The following is a 14,012-nucleotide window of genomic DNA, read 5'->3' as shown; positions in this document are numbered from 1 at the left end:
TAAGAGAATCAAGACTTGTTTAATGAATCTCCAACTCACAAAAGATAAAACAAACATGAGGCCTGTATGAAAAGAGTTGCTATTATTACAAAACAGCTGTCCTATTTGGAGCTACTCGGCAATTCCAACAGAGGCCTTGGGGGGCCTCCCTTCCGGGATGGGACATATTCATTAACAGCTCTCCAATGAGAAAAAGTGGTATTTTGTTACTTGGCTCTTCCTTCCCTGAAGGAGGGGTTTGTAACCCTATTTTCTTTTAGAGAGAAAAAAAAGAATTTCTGTCCCACACGAGATGCACCCAAGCATTAAACTCCAGAGGCACAGACAATCCACACTCCCATGAAGGATCAGTGGAACTGCCAAGAAATGCAGCCCTGCAAAGGATATGCTGAACCATGTAAATTACCTTCAGCTGTCACCTCCTTTGTCCTAGGTCTCCTTCATGCTCTTAGAAAAGACTTTGGGGATAAAGTGTTTTGCGCGTCTGACGTTACCAAGTCCATCATACACTCGACCTGCAGATGATTTATCCCTTTAAAGGTGTATTGTGATTTTCTAGCTTCTAGCAAAATCCACTAATTTCATGAATACATTACATAGCACCATATCCATTTATAGAACGCCTAACTAAAATCTCAGTCAGTTAGGAACAAGGATGGGCCTTCCTTTCTCCTGAAGAAAGGACAAGAGGCAGCTTGTGACAAGACCCAAATACTTAGCTTGGGCGGGGGGGGGGGAATCTTTCACCTTCACCTTTCCAGGGGAGAAATGGAGAATCTCCTTCATTAGGCAAACAGCCAGATATTCAGCTATTCTCAAAGTAAAACCAAATGCTTTTAGGGAGAGGGCAGAGTATTCCATACAGTTGTGCCTGAGTGCAATGTAGTCCTGTATGACCTGTTTGGAAGTTTCCCCAAACCACTTGATCTTGATACTGGCTTGGTAGTAGATGCTGACATCTGTTTTCTCCAACAGATGCTTAAAGAAGAGCGTCCTGAGTTTTTTGAAAGAGAATTTCTTATCTTATGAGATAACCCTCTGCAATAATTGAAAATGCACTTACTTTAAACGTACATTATAGGCTGTGTTGTGTAAAACACTTTCCTTGGACATTATACTGTAGGTACAGATGGTTTGGGAATATACTGACAGCTGAGTGTGGGGCGGGAGCAATCCTGGGGACCGTGGGATACTCTGTCTGTCGTAACTCAGGACAAACAAATGCCATGTTGCAAAGCTGTAGCAGAACAGAGTTTGCAAGTTTGTATGGTTTACTGCTGGGTCCTTCCCTCATCAGCGGACTGGCAATCCCTCCTACTGTCAGTGCCTCAGCTCAGGAGGGGGAAGGATTGTCCATAGTTGTCAGGAGACGAACAACCTCAGCCCTCTGGGCACGAGTGATGTGTTGGGTCATGTGAATGATACAGTCCATGGCAACCTCCGGGTTTGCTTGGATTAAGCTGCAGGGAGTACAAGAGAGAAGGGGGGAAAAAGAGGGGAACATAAGGAGAAATTTAGCTACCAGGGTTTAATATAAAGGGTTTTTTCCTCTTCTGAATTTTTGCTCAGTAACTATTTCAAGTTACAACCAACCTTTTGCTCAGTAACTATTTCTAGTTAAACAAAAATTAAATCAGAAGAGTGGAAAGAATGCCAAGCTGGAGAAGCACCTCAGAAACACAACATCTCCCCAGCATCCAGAGGCAGTCATCTGCACAGACAGCGTCCAGAGACCAACAGTTCACTCCTTCATCAGCAGCCTTTAAATGCATTTCTGCCTATTGCCTCCTTTTTAGATACTGCACAGATAAACAATGCGCGTAGCCTGGCCCTCTCCATATGTAAACGTTGTTCATTCATATGCAGAAAGTGACTCGTTCATTTTGCATTCTCATTTAAGCAGAAAACACAAAGTATTAGATTTCTCCCAGCTCCCAAGAAATGCCCTTGGGATTCCTACGCCTCTTCCCAGGCCATCCCAACAGCCGAGTTCTGACCCCTGGAGTGACCGATCTGCGGATGCTCTCTGAGAACCCCGCCCCGCCTACGAAGAAGACTCTCCTCTATACTCACTTCCGGATGTGTTTCAGGGCATAATCGCGCTTCAGGTACCTGATGTTCTCCTGGATGGCCGACTTTGCCCCGTCCTCTCCTTGCAGGTGTTTCTCAAGCCAGGCCACCACCACCTGGTTATTATCCCAGAGGTAACTCTACAGGGCACCAAAGGAGAGCTGAACTCAGGAAGCAGTTTATAGTTTGAAAGAGTGGTGGAGGTGGTGGGGAAGGAGCTTCGTGGCCCCAGAGTCACCTCAGACCAGGACCAGCACGTGGTGCAGGCTTTCTGAATGACACCCATCCCTGTTTTTTTGAAACCTTATGCTTAGCAAAATTCCATCCCAAAACAGGGCCAAGAGAAGCAAGCTGCTCGCAGACAGGTCTCCTGCAAAACAAGCCAGAGACCTTGACTGCGCCTTCCGTCTCCAGGAACCAGCGTCGCAACATGGACTGGATGTGGCTGTCGCTCAGCTCGCTGTGGGCACTCAGGATCTCTGCCTTTACGACCTCCTCCAGCAGGAGGCGCCGCAACCGCCAGTAGAAAAATGTGCGGGAGGTCTTCCACTGAAGGATGTCCTGAAACGGCAGGAAAGAGGCTGGTTTTTGGAAATGTCGCACAACAACTCGTAACACCTGTACCGGGTGTAGAAGAAAGTCTCCTGAACTGGAATGCGTGTAACAGCAGATCAGTTTCAGTCTGGCTTTCTTCTTATTGTTCGCTTTTTTCCTAGCAGAAGGTTCAAGCACAGATGTGCTCAGGACATCTGTCCCAAAGTGAAGGGCTGCCCCACTGGAGCATTAATGGTCACCGCTTGGGTGGGAGCATCCTGGGTATCAGGGAAGGGCCCTGCCAGCCTAGCCTGTTTGCATAGGCTAAGAAAGGTGTAAGAAAGGAAACCAGGAGGCAGAGGATCCCATTTCATCTCTTCAGGACACACGCCACGACTACCGTCTTATAGGCTCCTGGACACAGAACTCAGGTCTGTATAACCCACCTGCCCTCTGCAAGAAACGGGCAACATTTTATTAAAGACCCTTCCTCCGCGGAGCATATAAGTGCCCCGTTTGTGTTTTATCCACATAAAAGTTTAGGATGGAGAGAGAGAGCAGATGAGGGACACCAAACAAGTTAAGGGCACAAGTTCAACCACAGAGTTCTACCACTCAGCCGCAGATAGGCTCAGTAGCTTGGCTGCTTACGGTAATCACTCCTTTCTCCTGCATCCTCCCGGGAGTGTCATGGAGGTCGGCAAAGTGCACAGCCACCTGGTGGAAGATGGGGAGGAGGTAATCTTCTCGCCCCTTCAGCTGCTTCTCCAGTTCTTTTCGCTCCGCTTGGGAGAGTTCCGGAGAACCTGCTCATCCAAGAACACAGAAAGGACTGGTGGGACCAGGGCCAATCTGCAAGGGCCCAGTAAGCCCAAGGTTTGTGGGGAGGTGGGCTGGAGAGGAGGAAGGATCCCCCAGGCCAGGGAGCATGTTCTCACCTGATGCGCTGCTCCCCCACCTTTCAAAAGGGGTGTAAATGCTTAGGGCACAATGGTTGCAGATCAGCCAGTACCACGAAAGGGAAGGGGGAATATAGCCGATGCACCTTGGCCTTCCACGTACCCAGCTGCTGAGCGATCCGTGCACAGGTGGCATCGATCCTCCTCATGGCTCTGAGCAGCTCTTTCTTCCTGAACTTGATCTCCACGGCTCCTTCAGCTTCCAGGATGCCTCCCCTGCAACGTACAGCTGTTTGGCCAACAAGGGCACAGGCCAGTGACGCTCCCGAGAAGGCTTCAGCACCACTCCCCTTGTGCTGAGAAGCACTGGCCATTTTAGAGCAGCCTCCCCAAAACCTGGGGCCCTCTTGATGCCCTGGGACTACAGAATCCAGCCGGCCTTTCACAAGAGCCCTACCCGAGTAGCCTCCAGCTGGGCCCTGGTAGCAGGCCAACTTAAGGGATAAGCTGCTTTTGCAGGAAAAATTGGAGATGCTTTTCTGTTTAAACCCCTGATCAACACACAGAATGTCTCACGGTCTTCAGCAGAAATACGGACGCCTATAGCTGTTACCCTAGCCAGGGAGAAGCTGACAGATTAGGAGAGGTTTCGGACTGCTAGCCATTTCAGCAGCCCAGGATTCCCGGCCAGAAATTGCCACCCCAAGAAACGACTGCAGGGAAGGTAAGTGAGGATGCAGCCGGGCACTAACCTGCTCTCTTTGTCTGCATAGAGCTCAACATGGAGAGGGTTGATGGTCGGGTCAATCACCACCCATGAACCTCCCCGCAGCTCAGCATGTGGAGGGATGTAGACAAGAGCTGGTTGCTTGAACTGCCGGAGGCTGTCGACAATGTACGCCCCGAACTTCAGCACTTGATCGTACATGTCTGCAATCGGAGGCCGAGAAGTCACCCCCCTCTCTCTCCTGGGTGGCCCATGACATTACAAGAGAAGGTTACAGGAAGGGTACCTTTCATGCCACCAGAGAATCCCCTCCAGTTGGCAAAAATCAAGAGGGGAAGGTGCTCACGGTCAAAGTCCCTGATGGCCTGCGCAGTCTTAAAAGCGGAGTCTGGGAACCAGACCTGCCCAGCTTGCTGGATTATCTAGGGAAGAACAAAAGGAAAAGCTTACTGGTCATCCTGGAACTAACAGACAAATCAGACATAATGCAAAAATACGTCTTCGACACCTTGAAGGGGACATGCCAATTTCACAGGGGGGCTCTGTTACTGAAGAGGACAATGAGATGTGGAATGGCAACAAAAATATTCTAGGTCGTTTGAGAAAAGCAAGACAGAGAGATGGACCAGGTAAACGGACAGATGCCCTGCAGGACAAACTATTCTGAATTTTACAGGACGAACTTTAGCTTCTGATTCTGGGTTTGCGGGGTCAGCCGGTACTGCCAGTTCCACTGTCCGGGGCTCCACAGCTATCACGCCCACTGGGATTCCTCCTAGCCTGCCAAGATAAGAAAAGTCCAGACTTCAGTTTAGTACCACGTGAACATAGTACAACCAGTCAATAAATAATCTGTCAGTAAACTTTACTTTGTTGGCACTAGCAATTCTATTTAACGTTCTGTGTTCACTTGAGAACACAGGTTTGGGGGGTACTGAATTCTGTAGGACATGTACCATGTCTTACAAGCAGACATACAACAGTCATGGCAGGAAAGTCAGTTCCAACCTATTTTAAGGTCCAAGATTTATAATGCAAGGCCCCCCAGCCCCTCCCCCCCATTTATCCTCAACCAGTTCCAGCAACTGTAAGCTCTTTGCCGATACCTGGCTCGCCCAACCACCACAGTCTGGGCCCATGGCTGCATGATCTCTGCAAATGATTCATGGTCAAAGAAGCCACTCTGCCAGGAGCCCTTCACAGCTATACAACAATATGGAGAAAAAAAATGCACAGAAAGTTCAAAGTGAAGTCTTCCAAAGTCATGAAATTCTGTAACATCCGCTGATCTGTTATGTCAACAAAAGTGGAGAATATTCAGGAAGGAGAAAACCCAAAGATACAGTGAGGATCCATTAGAAAGGCCTAATTCATTGTTCACTGCTATCTCCAAATGCAGGTGAGCTGCTGTTCCTATCCCTTACCTATTCCTCCCAGGTACACTGGGTATCGACCTCCACTGTTTCCCACAAGCACAGGCATCTACAGACCCCTCGTATCTGGAAGGCTTTTGACGGGGTAAAATTTACCTATAATTAGCTGAACTGATCCAGTTTTAACCCCAACAGTGGGTTTTGCCATTAGCGCCCCCAAATGGTCTTCATCCAGAAGACCTCATACTTACTTGGATGGGGTCTCCCCGCCAGCATCCACCGGGGGTCGTAGGGGACTTTGGAAGGGACAAAGTCAATTTCTCTATCAATGGGGTCGCTTGGAGTGGTGACAGGTAATGGGCTATGATTATCCTACAAGAAGAAACATCTCTCAAAGCCAGTTAAGAAAAAAGAGCCCTCGTGCGGTGGTGGTCAGGAAAGGAAGAAACAGGCTGCTTAACTTAGTTCTACAGACCTGAAGGAATCTATGCACAATCGTTACAATAACAAGCAGGGATAATTCCTCTCCTAAAAGTTTCTTACCCAATTACAGATTTTGCTTGTTTTTCTGTTATAATAAATAGATTACCCAAGTTTTTATAAAGGTGTTGCCCAATTAAGCTGGGAAGGCCACTGTAATGAAAGGAAAGGACTTTAGTGGAAGGCATTAGGCGAGAAATCAGTAATGGGAAATCCCTTCATCGTTTAAACACTGGTGCTGCTGTTGTCAGCATCTTCCACTGACGAGGAGGGGGGGAAGGATTTGCAAACTGTGGGCGTTTCCGGCGTGGCATTCCGCTGCTGCTCTCAAGGTACCTTTGGCATGTAGGAGAGCCACTGCAGGATGGTGTAGACGCCTTCAAAGTCATCTGGGACAGCCACGTGGGAAACTCCATTGTTGTGCATGATCTGCACTCCTCCCAACTGGTTGTTAGAAGTGTATACTTCACGGCCCAAGACCTGCTCCGAACGAGAACCCCGGGCCAATAAAAACAGTGCTTTCCTCAGAGACTCCATGCAGTTTCCTAGCAGACACACACACCCTGGAACTCTGGAAATTACTCAGTGGAACGCATTTCGCAGCTCTGGGTCTGCAGACAGAGCTGGCTCTTTCCCCACCCACATTCTGAACTGCATCAAGGCTGGGGGCCAGATTAGCTTTTGGATTCCTGCCGTTGGATTAACGTTATACTGAAGGATTTGGGACACAGCTGAATAAGCAGCAAATAAACCAGTCCTACGTTTTTAGGGCTGTAATTCAGTACCAACTTCTCCTACAGCATTGCACTATCTATGCAGCAGGTTGTTTTTTTAATGCTAATACACAATTTCACCTACAAGAACAAACGTGCCGTTGTCTCCCACTGGCCAATTCCGCAATCACACGGCAAGGGCAGGCACTGAGTCAGAGCTTGGGGGCTTTTCTTTTTTAAGCCCCCCTCTTAGGAGAATCTAAACAAATGAAAACAAGAGAAGCCAAAACAAGCTCCCTCCGTACCTTATTCAGCGCTCCGGCTCCAGTCAAAATGATGTGGGAATTCTCCACCTGGATCACTCGCTGGCCAAGCCTGACCAGGTAAGCCCCGATCCCGATGGCACGACAAGTTACCTGTGCCACAGAAGCAAAGGTGCTACTTTATGGCTGAGAAGGTAAAGGCGCTATTTAGCTGAGAACATGAGAACGGCCTCTCGCTCGACAGCCGCCCCGGAGTGCAGTCTCTGCTCCAGCGCCAGAACCAAAAGGGAACAGCAGCCGTACCATGCTGATGGTGACAACTTCATCGTAGGCCAGGGAAGACTCCCCCGCAATGGTGCCCGATGCTCTTAAGTTCTCCACCCCAAAGCCTTCCTCTTTGCCAATTATATCTGTGATGATATACCTACAGAAGACGAAAGCAGGCAGAAGGTGAACATCGCATGCGCAGAGAGCTCCCTTAGGGAGAGGAAGTCTGAAACCAGGGGAGCCACTCGCTCACCTGGACTCACCAGCCTCTTCAACGTGTCTGCAGTGAATAGAATTCGTGGAGCTGATCCTGGTATAATCCTGAGGCGTTAAGTACAGGTAGCTGAATCCCTTTGGAAAAGATGGGGGTAGGCAGGATTAGCCGGATGAATTGGATATGCGATACTGCCAAGTTCCCCTACCGAGGGAACTAAGTGCAAGGTGGGCTCTTGACAGGTAAGATGAGGTAGGGAGTGGGAGAAGGGAATCAGTAGACGGCGTAGCCAACCCAGACGTGTTGTTGTTACACAGGGAAAGAATCTAATTCAGAGTGATGACAAGGCAATCGTATCCGATCAGGATGAGGGGCCCAAACAAAGCTTTTAAACAGCATATAATTCCATCATTTTGGAGGGGTGGCACTTCCCAAAAGGAGCAAGGGGCTGGAGAAAAGCTTTTTCTTTTTTTCAACTCAAATGGGCAAAATCGCCTCTCAGATTTGAGGCAGTGAGTCCTTCTCTGCTCTCCTGTAAAAACACATGGGAATCCTGTATCAGTTAGGAGTTTGGGGAACCACAGCCCCTCTCACATCCTGCCATTTAAGAAGGCGCCAGGGCTCCATGCCTGGCTGCTGTGATACCTTCAAGCACGAAGGACGAGGCCCTAGAAATGTCAAGGATTTCTCCCAGCCAGGTGACGAGGCTAAGCTTGAGTGAACAAAGGCATCTTCCCCACATCTAAAAGGGTGTTTGTAGGCCCCTCCAGCCAACTGTCAAGACAAGCAGGTAAACTGGGCAGAAAGGGTACTTTCCTGGCACTTGCTACCTCAGCAAGCTTGGCATGTGGAATGTATCTGCAGGCTCCACCATCAAGCCGCCATCCAGATGGCCTTTTGTGCGTTCTCATCTTCCCAGGTTGAGGCTCAACCATGATGAAATCTTGTCAGGTCCAACAATAATCCACATACCTTGTAGGGATCTGCTGGATCTACCCAGGCTATTTGGAACTTGCTCTTGATCTCATCAGCAAACCCAATGCGGGCACCGCTGTTGGCCGCAATATAGATGCGTGGGGTGCCTTCCGCGCGGGCCAGCTCTGAGGCATGCAGGAAGAGGAGATCTTCGGCCGGCCCAAATGACCCGATCTTGTACGTAATGTCATTGCTGATGAGCACGACGTCGCGGCCTTTGGGGTACTCGGGGGTTTTCAGTCTCATCTTGAAGGCCACCATTCCAATCTGGCAGGAGGAGGAGGAGCTGGTCAAAAGCAAGATTAACAAGCTACGTTTTCCCGATCTGGAGGATTAGATACCATTTTGCCACTGAATCCCCTTAAAAGAGGGCTGCGGCAAACCAGCTGGAAAAGGGAAAAAGGCCCGGCAGGACCGTGGTCTGCCAAGGCATCCAGGTCTTCCAAATCTCCCCAGTGGGCCCCGCTTTTCTTTCAAGTTTTGGCTTGTCGGATTTTATTTTTTAAATTTAACTTATTTTCTATCCCTCCTTTATTATTTTTACAAATAACTCAAGGCAGCGAACATACCTAATACTCCTTCCTCCTCCTATTTTCCCCACAACAACAACCCTGTGAGGTGGGGTGGGCAGAGAGAGGCACTGGCCCGAGGTCACCCAGCCGGCTGTCATGCCTCAGGTGCGACTGGAACTCCCCGCCTCCTGGCTTCTAGCCCGGAGCCTTCACCGCTAGACCAGACCGGCTTTTCCCCCTTCTCTCGGCCAGGCCTTACCTCGTTTCCTCCCGGCAGCCTGTTCATCTGCACCATCTGCCCCTGGGAATCCAGCACCAACTCAGTGTAAGTCAGAACATCGGTGGGGCCGGCCTCTGTGGATCCCCATAGCTTAAAGAGAGCCTGAAGAGGAAGAGGACTGTGAGCATCGGAGGGACTCTCAGGAGCAAGCAGCTCCAGGGGAGTGAACAGAACAGAACAGACATTTCCTGCGGCCTGGGATGTGGCAGTCCTTGCTCTGCACGGGTGAGAGACGTGCCCCCATCAGGGAGATCAGGTTCTGTCTCTTAGATCCGCACACAGCCTCATTAGGGGAGGGCTGTTTCCCTCAACCCTCAAAGGGGTGCGCTGGGACAGAAGAACACAAAGGCTGTGGACGCATGAATAGAGCCAGAAGAAGAGACATCACTGCGTATTAAGTACCCCCTTTACTTTTACTATTACTTCCGGAGATGCAGGTCGACATACGGGCTTTCTCTTCAACCGAGTCCTTCCAGATCAGTGTTTCCAACCATGGCGACTTCAAGATGTGCAAGGCTGGCTGGGGAATCCTGGGAGTCGAAGTCCACACATCTTGAAGTCGCCAAGGTTGAGAAACACTGCTCCAGATGTACTGAGTTGTTGTAGCCCAATTACCTGGAAGGCACTTGGTTCAGGAAAACACTTCCCAATATTCAGGGTGGGGTTTCTTAAAGTAAAAACCTGCAACAATGATCGAATCAGAGGCTCCAGTGAAGAGACAAACTAGGACACACCATCCCTGCTCTGGGGCCTCTCGAACATTAAATCTGGAGCCTGTCCACAGTCACGCTGGAAACCTAGAGACCAGCAGAGGTTCTGAGCATGTTTCCACTCAGATGGCAGAACAAGCAAGGGCAGGGGAGTGCCTGTGAGTGGCTGCCCAGCCCACCTGCCGGAACATCTCCAGGAAGTCGTAGACGTAGGTGGTGCCCAGCGACTGGGCCTGGAAGCGCTTGGCCTGTAGCAGGTCCTTTGTGACGTAGGGTGTGTTGATCAGCATCCCGTGCATGGGGCCTTGCTTCTCTCCATAGGAATGGAACATAATCTAGCCCGGGACAGAAAGCAAAAAAGGACCAGGGAGCCTCTCTCAGTTTAGGCCGTTCAAGTCAGACAAGAAGAAACATTCAGTCTGCAGTCCAGGATTTTCACAAATGCACACCTAATTTTTTTTACAAGTTACACTTTTCAGACTGATCATGCAAGAACTGGGTAACTGTCAGAAACCTAGATAGTCTTATAGGGCAGGACTGTTTGAAAACTTAAATTAAAATACTCTCATAAACATCAGCTTGTCCTCCCTCTTCGAAGTATTTCTTAGCAGACTAGCATTTCATTTATTCAGACAGGGAAAAGGCTGCAGGTGTTACTAACACCACGGAGGAGAACATCAGAGCCAACAGTGCTGCCACCCAAGGGGTCCCACGAGAACTCTGCCTCTAATCTCTCACATTTCATTTCAACGTCTCCCAATGACGACGGAACTTTCAGGGGACATAAGGACGAACGCTAGGCGTTGCCTGAAGTTTGCAGGTCTGGCTTCACTGGAGTACAGATCAGCCTTTCCTAACTAGTTGCTCCCCAGGTGCACTCAACCGTCATTCCCAGACTGCTCAGCATGTGAAGGGGTCTGCGCAGACCTGAAGCATCGGGGGGGCCCTCGGTTGGGAAAGACAGCTCTGGGGGGGCATCGGCCCCTGCGGCAAGAGCACAAGCCAAGCTGGAGCTGCGTAAGGACACCTACGCTTCCAGTGCTGGGGTCGCTGACTTCCTTGTAGAGGCCGATATCCAGGTAGTATCCGGACTCGTCGGTGAGGAAGAGGCGGATGGGGACGGTCTGGGCGGTGGGCATCAGGCGGATGTTGATCTTCACCTCCGCTTGAAGGACCCGGAGCCTCCAGAGCCGGCTCCCGTACCGCATCACCATGGACCGCACGGACTCCTCAATCTGGGGGCCCACCAAGAGGTCATCAGGGGAGCCCTCTTACTCTGCAAGCAAGACAGGCTTCCTGGAGACAGGCAGAGAAAGCCACACAGACCTTGGACGGGTCCATGACCACGGTGGGGACAAAGTTGAGGAAAATGTGGTTGCAGTCGGTGCGAACGCCGGTGTTGCTGAAGGCCACCTCCAGCTCGTCCATGGCTTCCAGGAGCAGGCGCTCCCCCTCATTCTGCAGGTACTCGAAAGAGGCCTCCTGCGTGGAGAGATGGAGAGGAACGAAAGGGGCAGAAAAAGGCACGGCTTGTACGCCAGCCACGGACCTGCCCCCGAGGAGAGCAGGGCGGCGCCTGTCGCCTATTCTCAGGGTCCCGGAACGGGCTGCTGTTCTGGGCAGAGCATGTCGCCCGGCTGCCCGGAGTGCCGCCTGCAACCCGGCCCTGAGGGTACCTTGGTGATCAAATCGGAGTGCCTGACAATGGCCCGGATGAAGAATCGGTAGTCAGTGACCTCGGCACCTTCCTCCACCTTGGCAGCCCCGAGGTACAGGTGCATCTTGTGGTTGGCACACGGCACTGCCGTCAGGTCGAAGTTGCGCATCCGATTCAGCTCCAGCTGGAAAGCCAGGGCCGGTTCCAAGTGGCGATAGATGTGGTCTTCGGCAAACTGCAGAAGATCGAAGGAAATGCAGCCAAACCTGGTGGGACCTAGTGCTGAGGCTAAGACTATGCCCACCACCCTTTAAGGCTAAGATCACGCGCAGCCAGAGGGAACGAAACAGGCAGAGGGCACCTCACCTCGTCCCGTGCTCGGAAGGTGAAGAACTTTGGGAACTCCCTCTGCAAAAAGAAAGCAGAAGTTACGAATGAGGAGAGAGAGAACTGGCTGCCAACATTTGCTTTTTAAACAACAATTTATTCAATGGCTCTTGTCAACAGTCATATATACAGACATACCAGGAGCAGAAGCCTTCTCCTTTCACACCCGTTCTCCTGCTTGTCAGTACAGGGTGAGACAGCAGTTCTCTAATACAGGCGGTCCTCGTTTAGTGACCACAATCAGGACCGGCAACTCAGTTGTTAAGCAAAGTGGTCACTAAGTGAACCCACAACCGTGCTTACAATCTGACTTCAGCTTTCCTTTGCTTTACAGACCTGTGAAGGTTGTAAATGTGAGGAATGGTTGCAAAGTTGATTTTTCATCACTGTCGTAACTGTGAATGGTGGCTAAACAAGGCAGTTGCTAATTGAGGACTACCTGTACCAGGAAATCCCCATGGTATTGCAGTGAACTTCTGCAATGAACCTCTGAGATGGCCCAGGTCACCTGGCTCAGCACTGTTTTTGATCTGGGAAACTTTAGGCATCACATTTGTATCTTGTAAACATACAACGGTTCTTCAATCACTTTCTATCACAAAGTGGCCTTACCTCCCTCCTAATGCTAAGCTGCAACACACCGTGCCTGCTTTTACCTTGGGAGGATATATGAAGGTTTGGCTTTATGTGCAAATCAGTTCATTGTGGCTTGTTCAGTAAACTTGGGCTAAAAAGAAACCAGCTCAAATATATGCTTTCTCAGTTCGTTGCAGCACATGCTCCTTCCTCAGCCACACAGGCTGAACACTGCAGAAAAATCATGCTGCTCCTTTCCCTGTGGATTGTTTGAAAGGCACGCTCATTCCTTCTCCACACTCATTCAGTTTTGTAATTCACTAACTTGACACAGAATGTTCACATGGAGACATCTATGACGCCTAGAGGCCTAACACAAGGAAGATGTGGAGGAAAATAAAAACGACGACACTGATATACGTAAACGTGATTATTTTCCCCAGAGCCCAACAGTTTTCACTGACCTGCTGGGTTATCAAAAATGTGATTCTTCGGAGCCCGTAGTCAACAAGGATATTATTCTGTATGGGGAAAGAAAATAAGAAAAGACCAGTTCCCATGGTGCCAGAATCCCTAACCCTCGTACCCAAATCCACAATCACCACGCAGGATTCGTGAAAGTTTGTTTGGGGCAAGAAGAAAAATGACCATCCCTCTCCCTCCACCCTCATGGGAGAGAGACCACGTATTTCCTTGGCCATTTGCAAACTGCGTGTCTGAAACACACCAGACAAAAAATGCTGTGGCTCTTCCTGAGTGAAAAACTGCCATGTGAGCCAGAGAGAATAATTACCTTGATGGAAAACTGGGGCACCCCCACTTCTTTTAACAAAGCCAAGGGCCAAGCAGCCCAAGGGAAGGAAGCACGGGCTGCGTTTATGCTCCTAACACCCCGAGAACAGACCTTGGATTGAGCAAAGGCTCTGAAGATCGGCACCAACTCCTCGTCTTCCTGGTGATCTGCCCACCGTATGGCCACGTTCAAGATGTGGATGGGTTCCTCCCGGACATTCTGGAAGCCACACCACCACACCAATTAGCCCCAGCCGTAACGCAGCAGAGAGAGGTCAGTAGCCCAGAAACACTCACTCTGTTGTCGTCTTCATCGTAGAACGTGGATCTCGCTTCGCTGAAGAGAGGGCTCTCTGTAGGGGGTTCAGCAAAGCAGGAAATGACTTCATCAAAATTCCTAGCACAAAAAAGATCAAAATAATTTAAAAAAGAGGTTGGAGGAGGGCAGATAAACTAACGTATCATATGGGGACCAAATATCTTACTACCGAGGAGCTAAATCTAATCCTGCAAGGGCGTCTCTGTTTTAAGAATGGAAAGGGCTGCAGCCTGCCCCCCAGGAATTCTGTATCTGCAGGGAGAG

General features: G+C 50.0%; 1 protein-coding gene across 1 annotated transcript in view; it reads right to left on the bottom strand.

The window, feature by feature from the left end:
* Positions 1-14,012, bottom strand: part of ACACB (acetyl-CoA carboxylase beta) — a 39,726-nt gene continuing 25,714 nt past the window's right edge. Inside the window, exons 31-54 of the mRNA XM_063315866.1 lie at positions 13,727-13,826; positions 13,542-13,649; positions 13,102-13,158; positions 12,041-12,082; positions 11,694-11,909; positions 11,344-11,499; positions 11,049-11,252; positions 10,197-10,352; positions 9,287-9,409; positions 8,513-8,782; positions 7,580-7,677; positions 7,363-7,483; positions 7,102-7,212; positions 6,420-6,563; positions 5,855-5,975; positions 5,337-5,433; positions 4,914-5,010; positions 4,517-4,652; positions 4,256-4,433; positions 3,667-3,779; positions 3,256-3,410; positions 2,461-2,631; positions 2,074-2,210; positions 1-1,460 (exon numbers count right to left, since the gene is read on the bottom strand). Of these exons, the coding sequence (XP_063171936.1) occupies positions 1,334-1,460; positions 2,074-2,210; positions 2,461-2,631; positions 3,256-3,410; positions 3,667-3,779; positions 4,256-4,433; positions 4,517-4,652; positions 4,914-5,010; positions 5,337-5,433; positions 5,855-5,975; positions 6,420-6,563; positions 7,102-7,212; positions 7,363-7,483; positions 7,580-7,677; positions 8,513-8,782; positions 9,287-9,409; positions 10,197-10,352; positions 11,049-11,252; positions 11,344-11,499; positions 11,694-11,909; positions 12,041-12,082; positions 13,102-13,158; positions 13,542-13,649; positions 13,727-13,826 (3,238 nt within the window). The 3' untranslated portion in view covers positions 1-1,333. The remainder of the gene's footprint in view (positions 1,461-2,073; positions 2,211-2,460; positions 2,632-3,255; positions 3,411-3,666; positions 3,780-4,255; positions 4,434-4,516; positions 4,653-4,913; positions 5,011-5,336; positions 5,434-5,854; positions 5,976-6,419; positions 6,564-7,101; positions 7,213-7,362; positions 7,484-7,579; positions 7,678-8,512; positions 8,783-9,286; positions 9,410-10,196; positions 10,353-11,048; positions 11,253-11,343; positions 11,500-11,693; positions 11,910-12,040; positions 12,083-13,101; positions 13,159-13,541; positions 13,650-13,726; positions 13,827-14,012) is intronic.

Source organism: Candoia aspera, chromosome 15 (genome assembly GCF_035149785.1).
Source record: "Candoia aspera isolate rCanAsp1 chromosome 15, rCanAsp1.hap2, whole genome shotgun sequence".
NCBI classification, from domain to species: Eukaryota; Metazoa; Chordata; class Lepidosauria; order Squamata; family Boidae; genus Candoia; species Candoia aspera.
The sequence above is the reverse complement of the archived record's forward strand: the minus strand, read 5'-3'. Positions and strand labels throughout refer to the sequence as shown.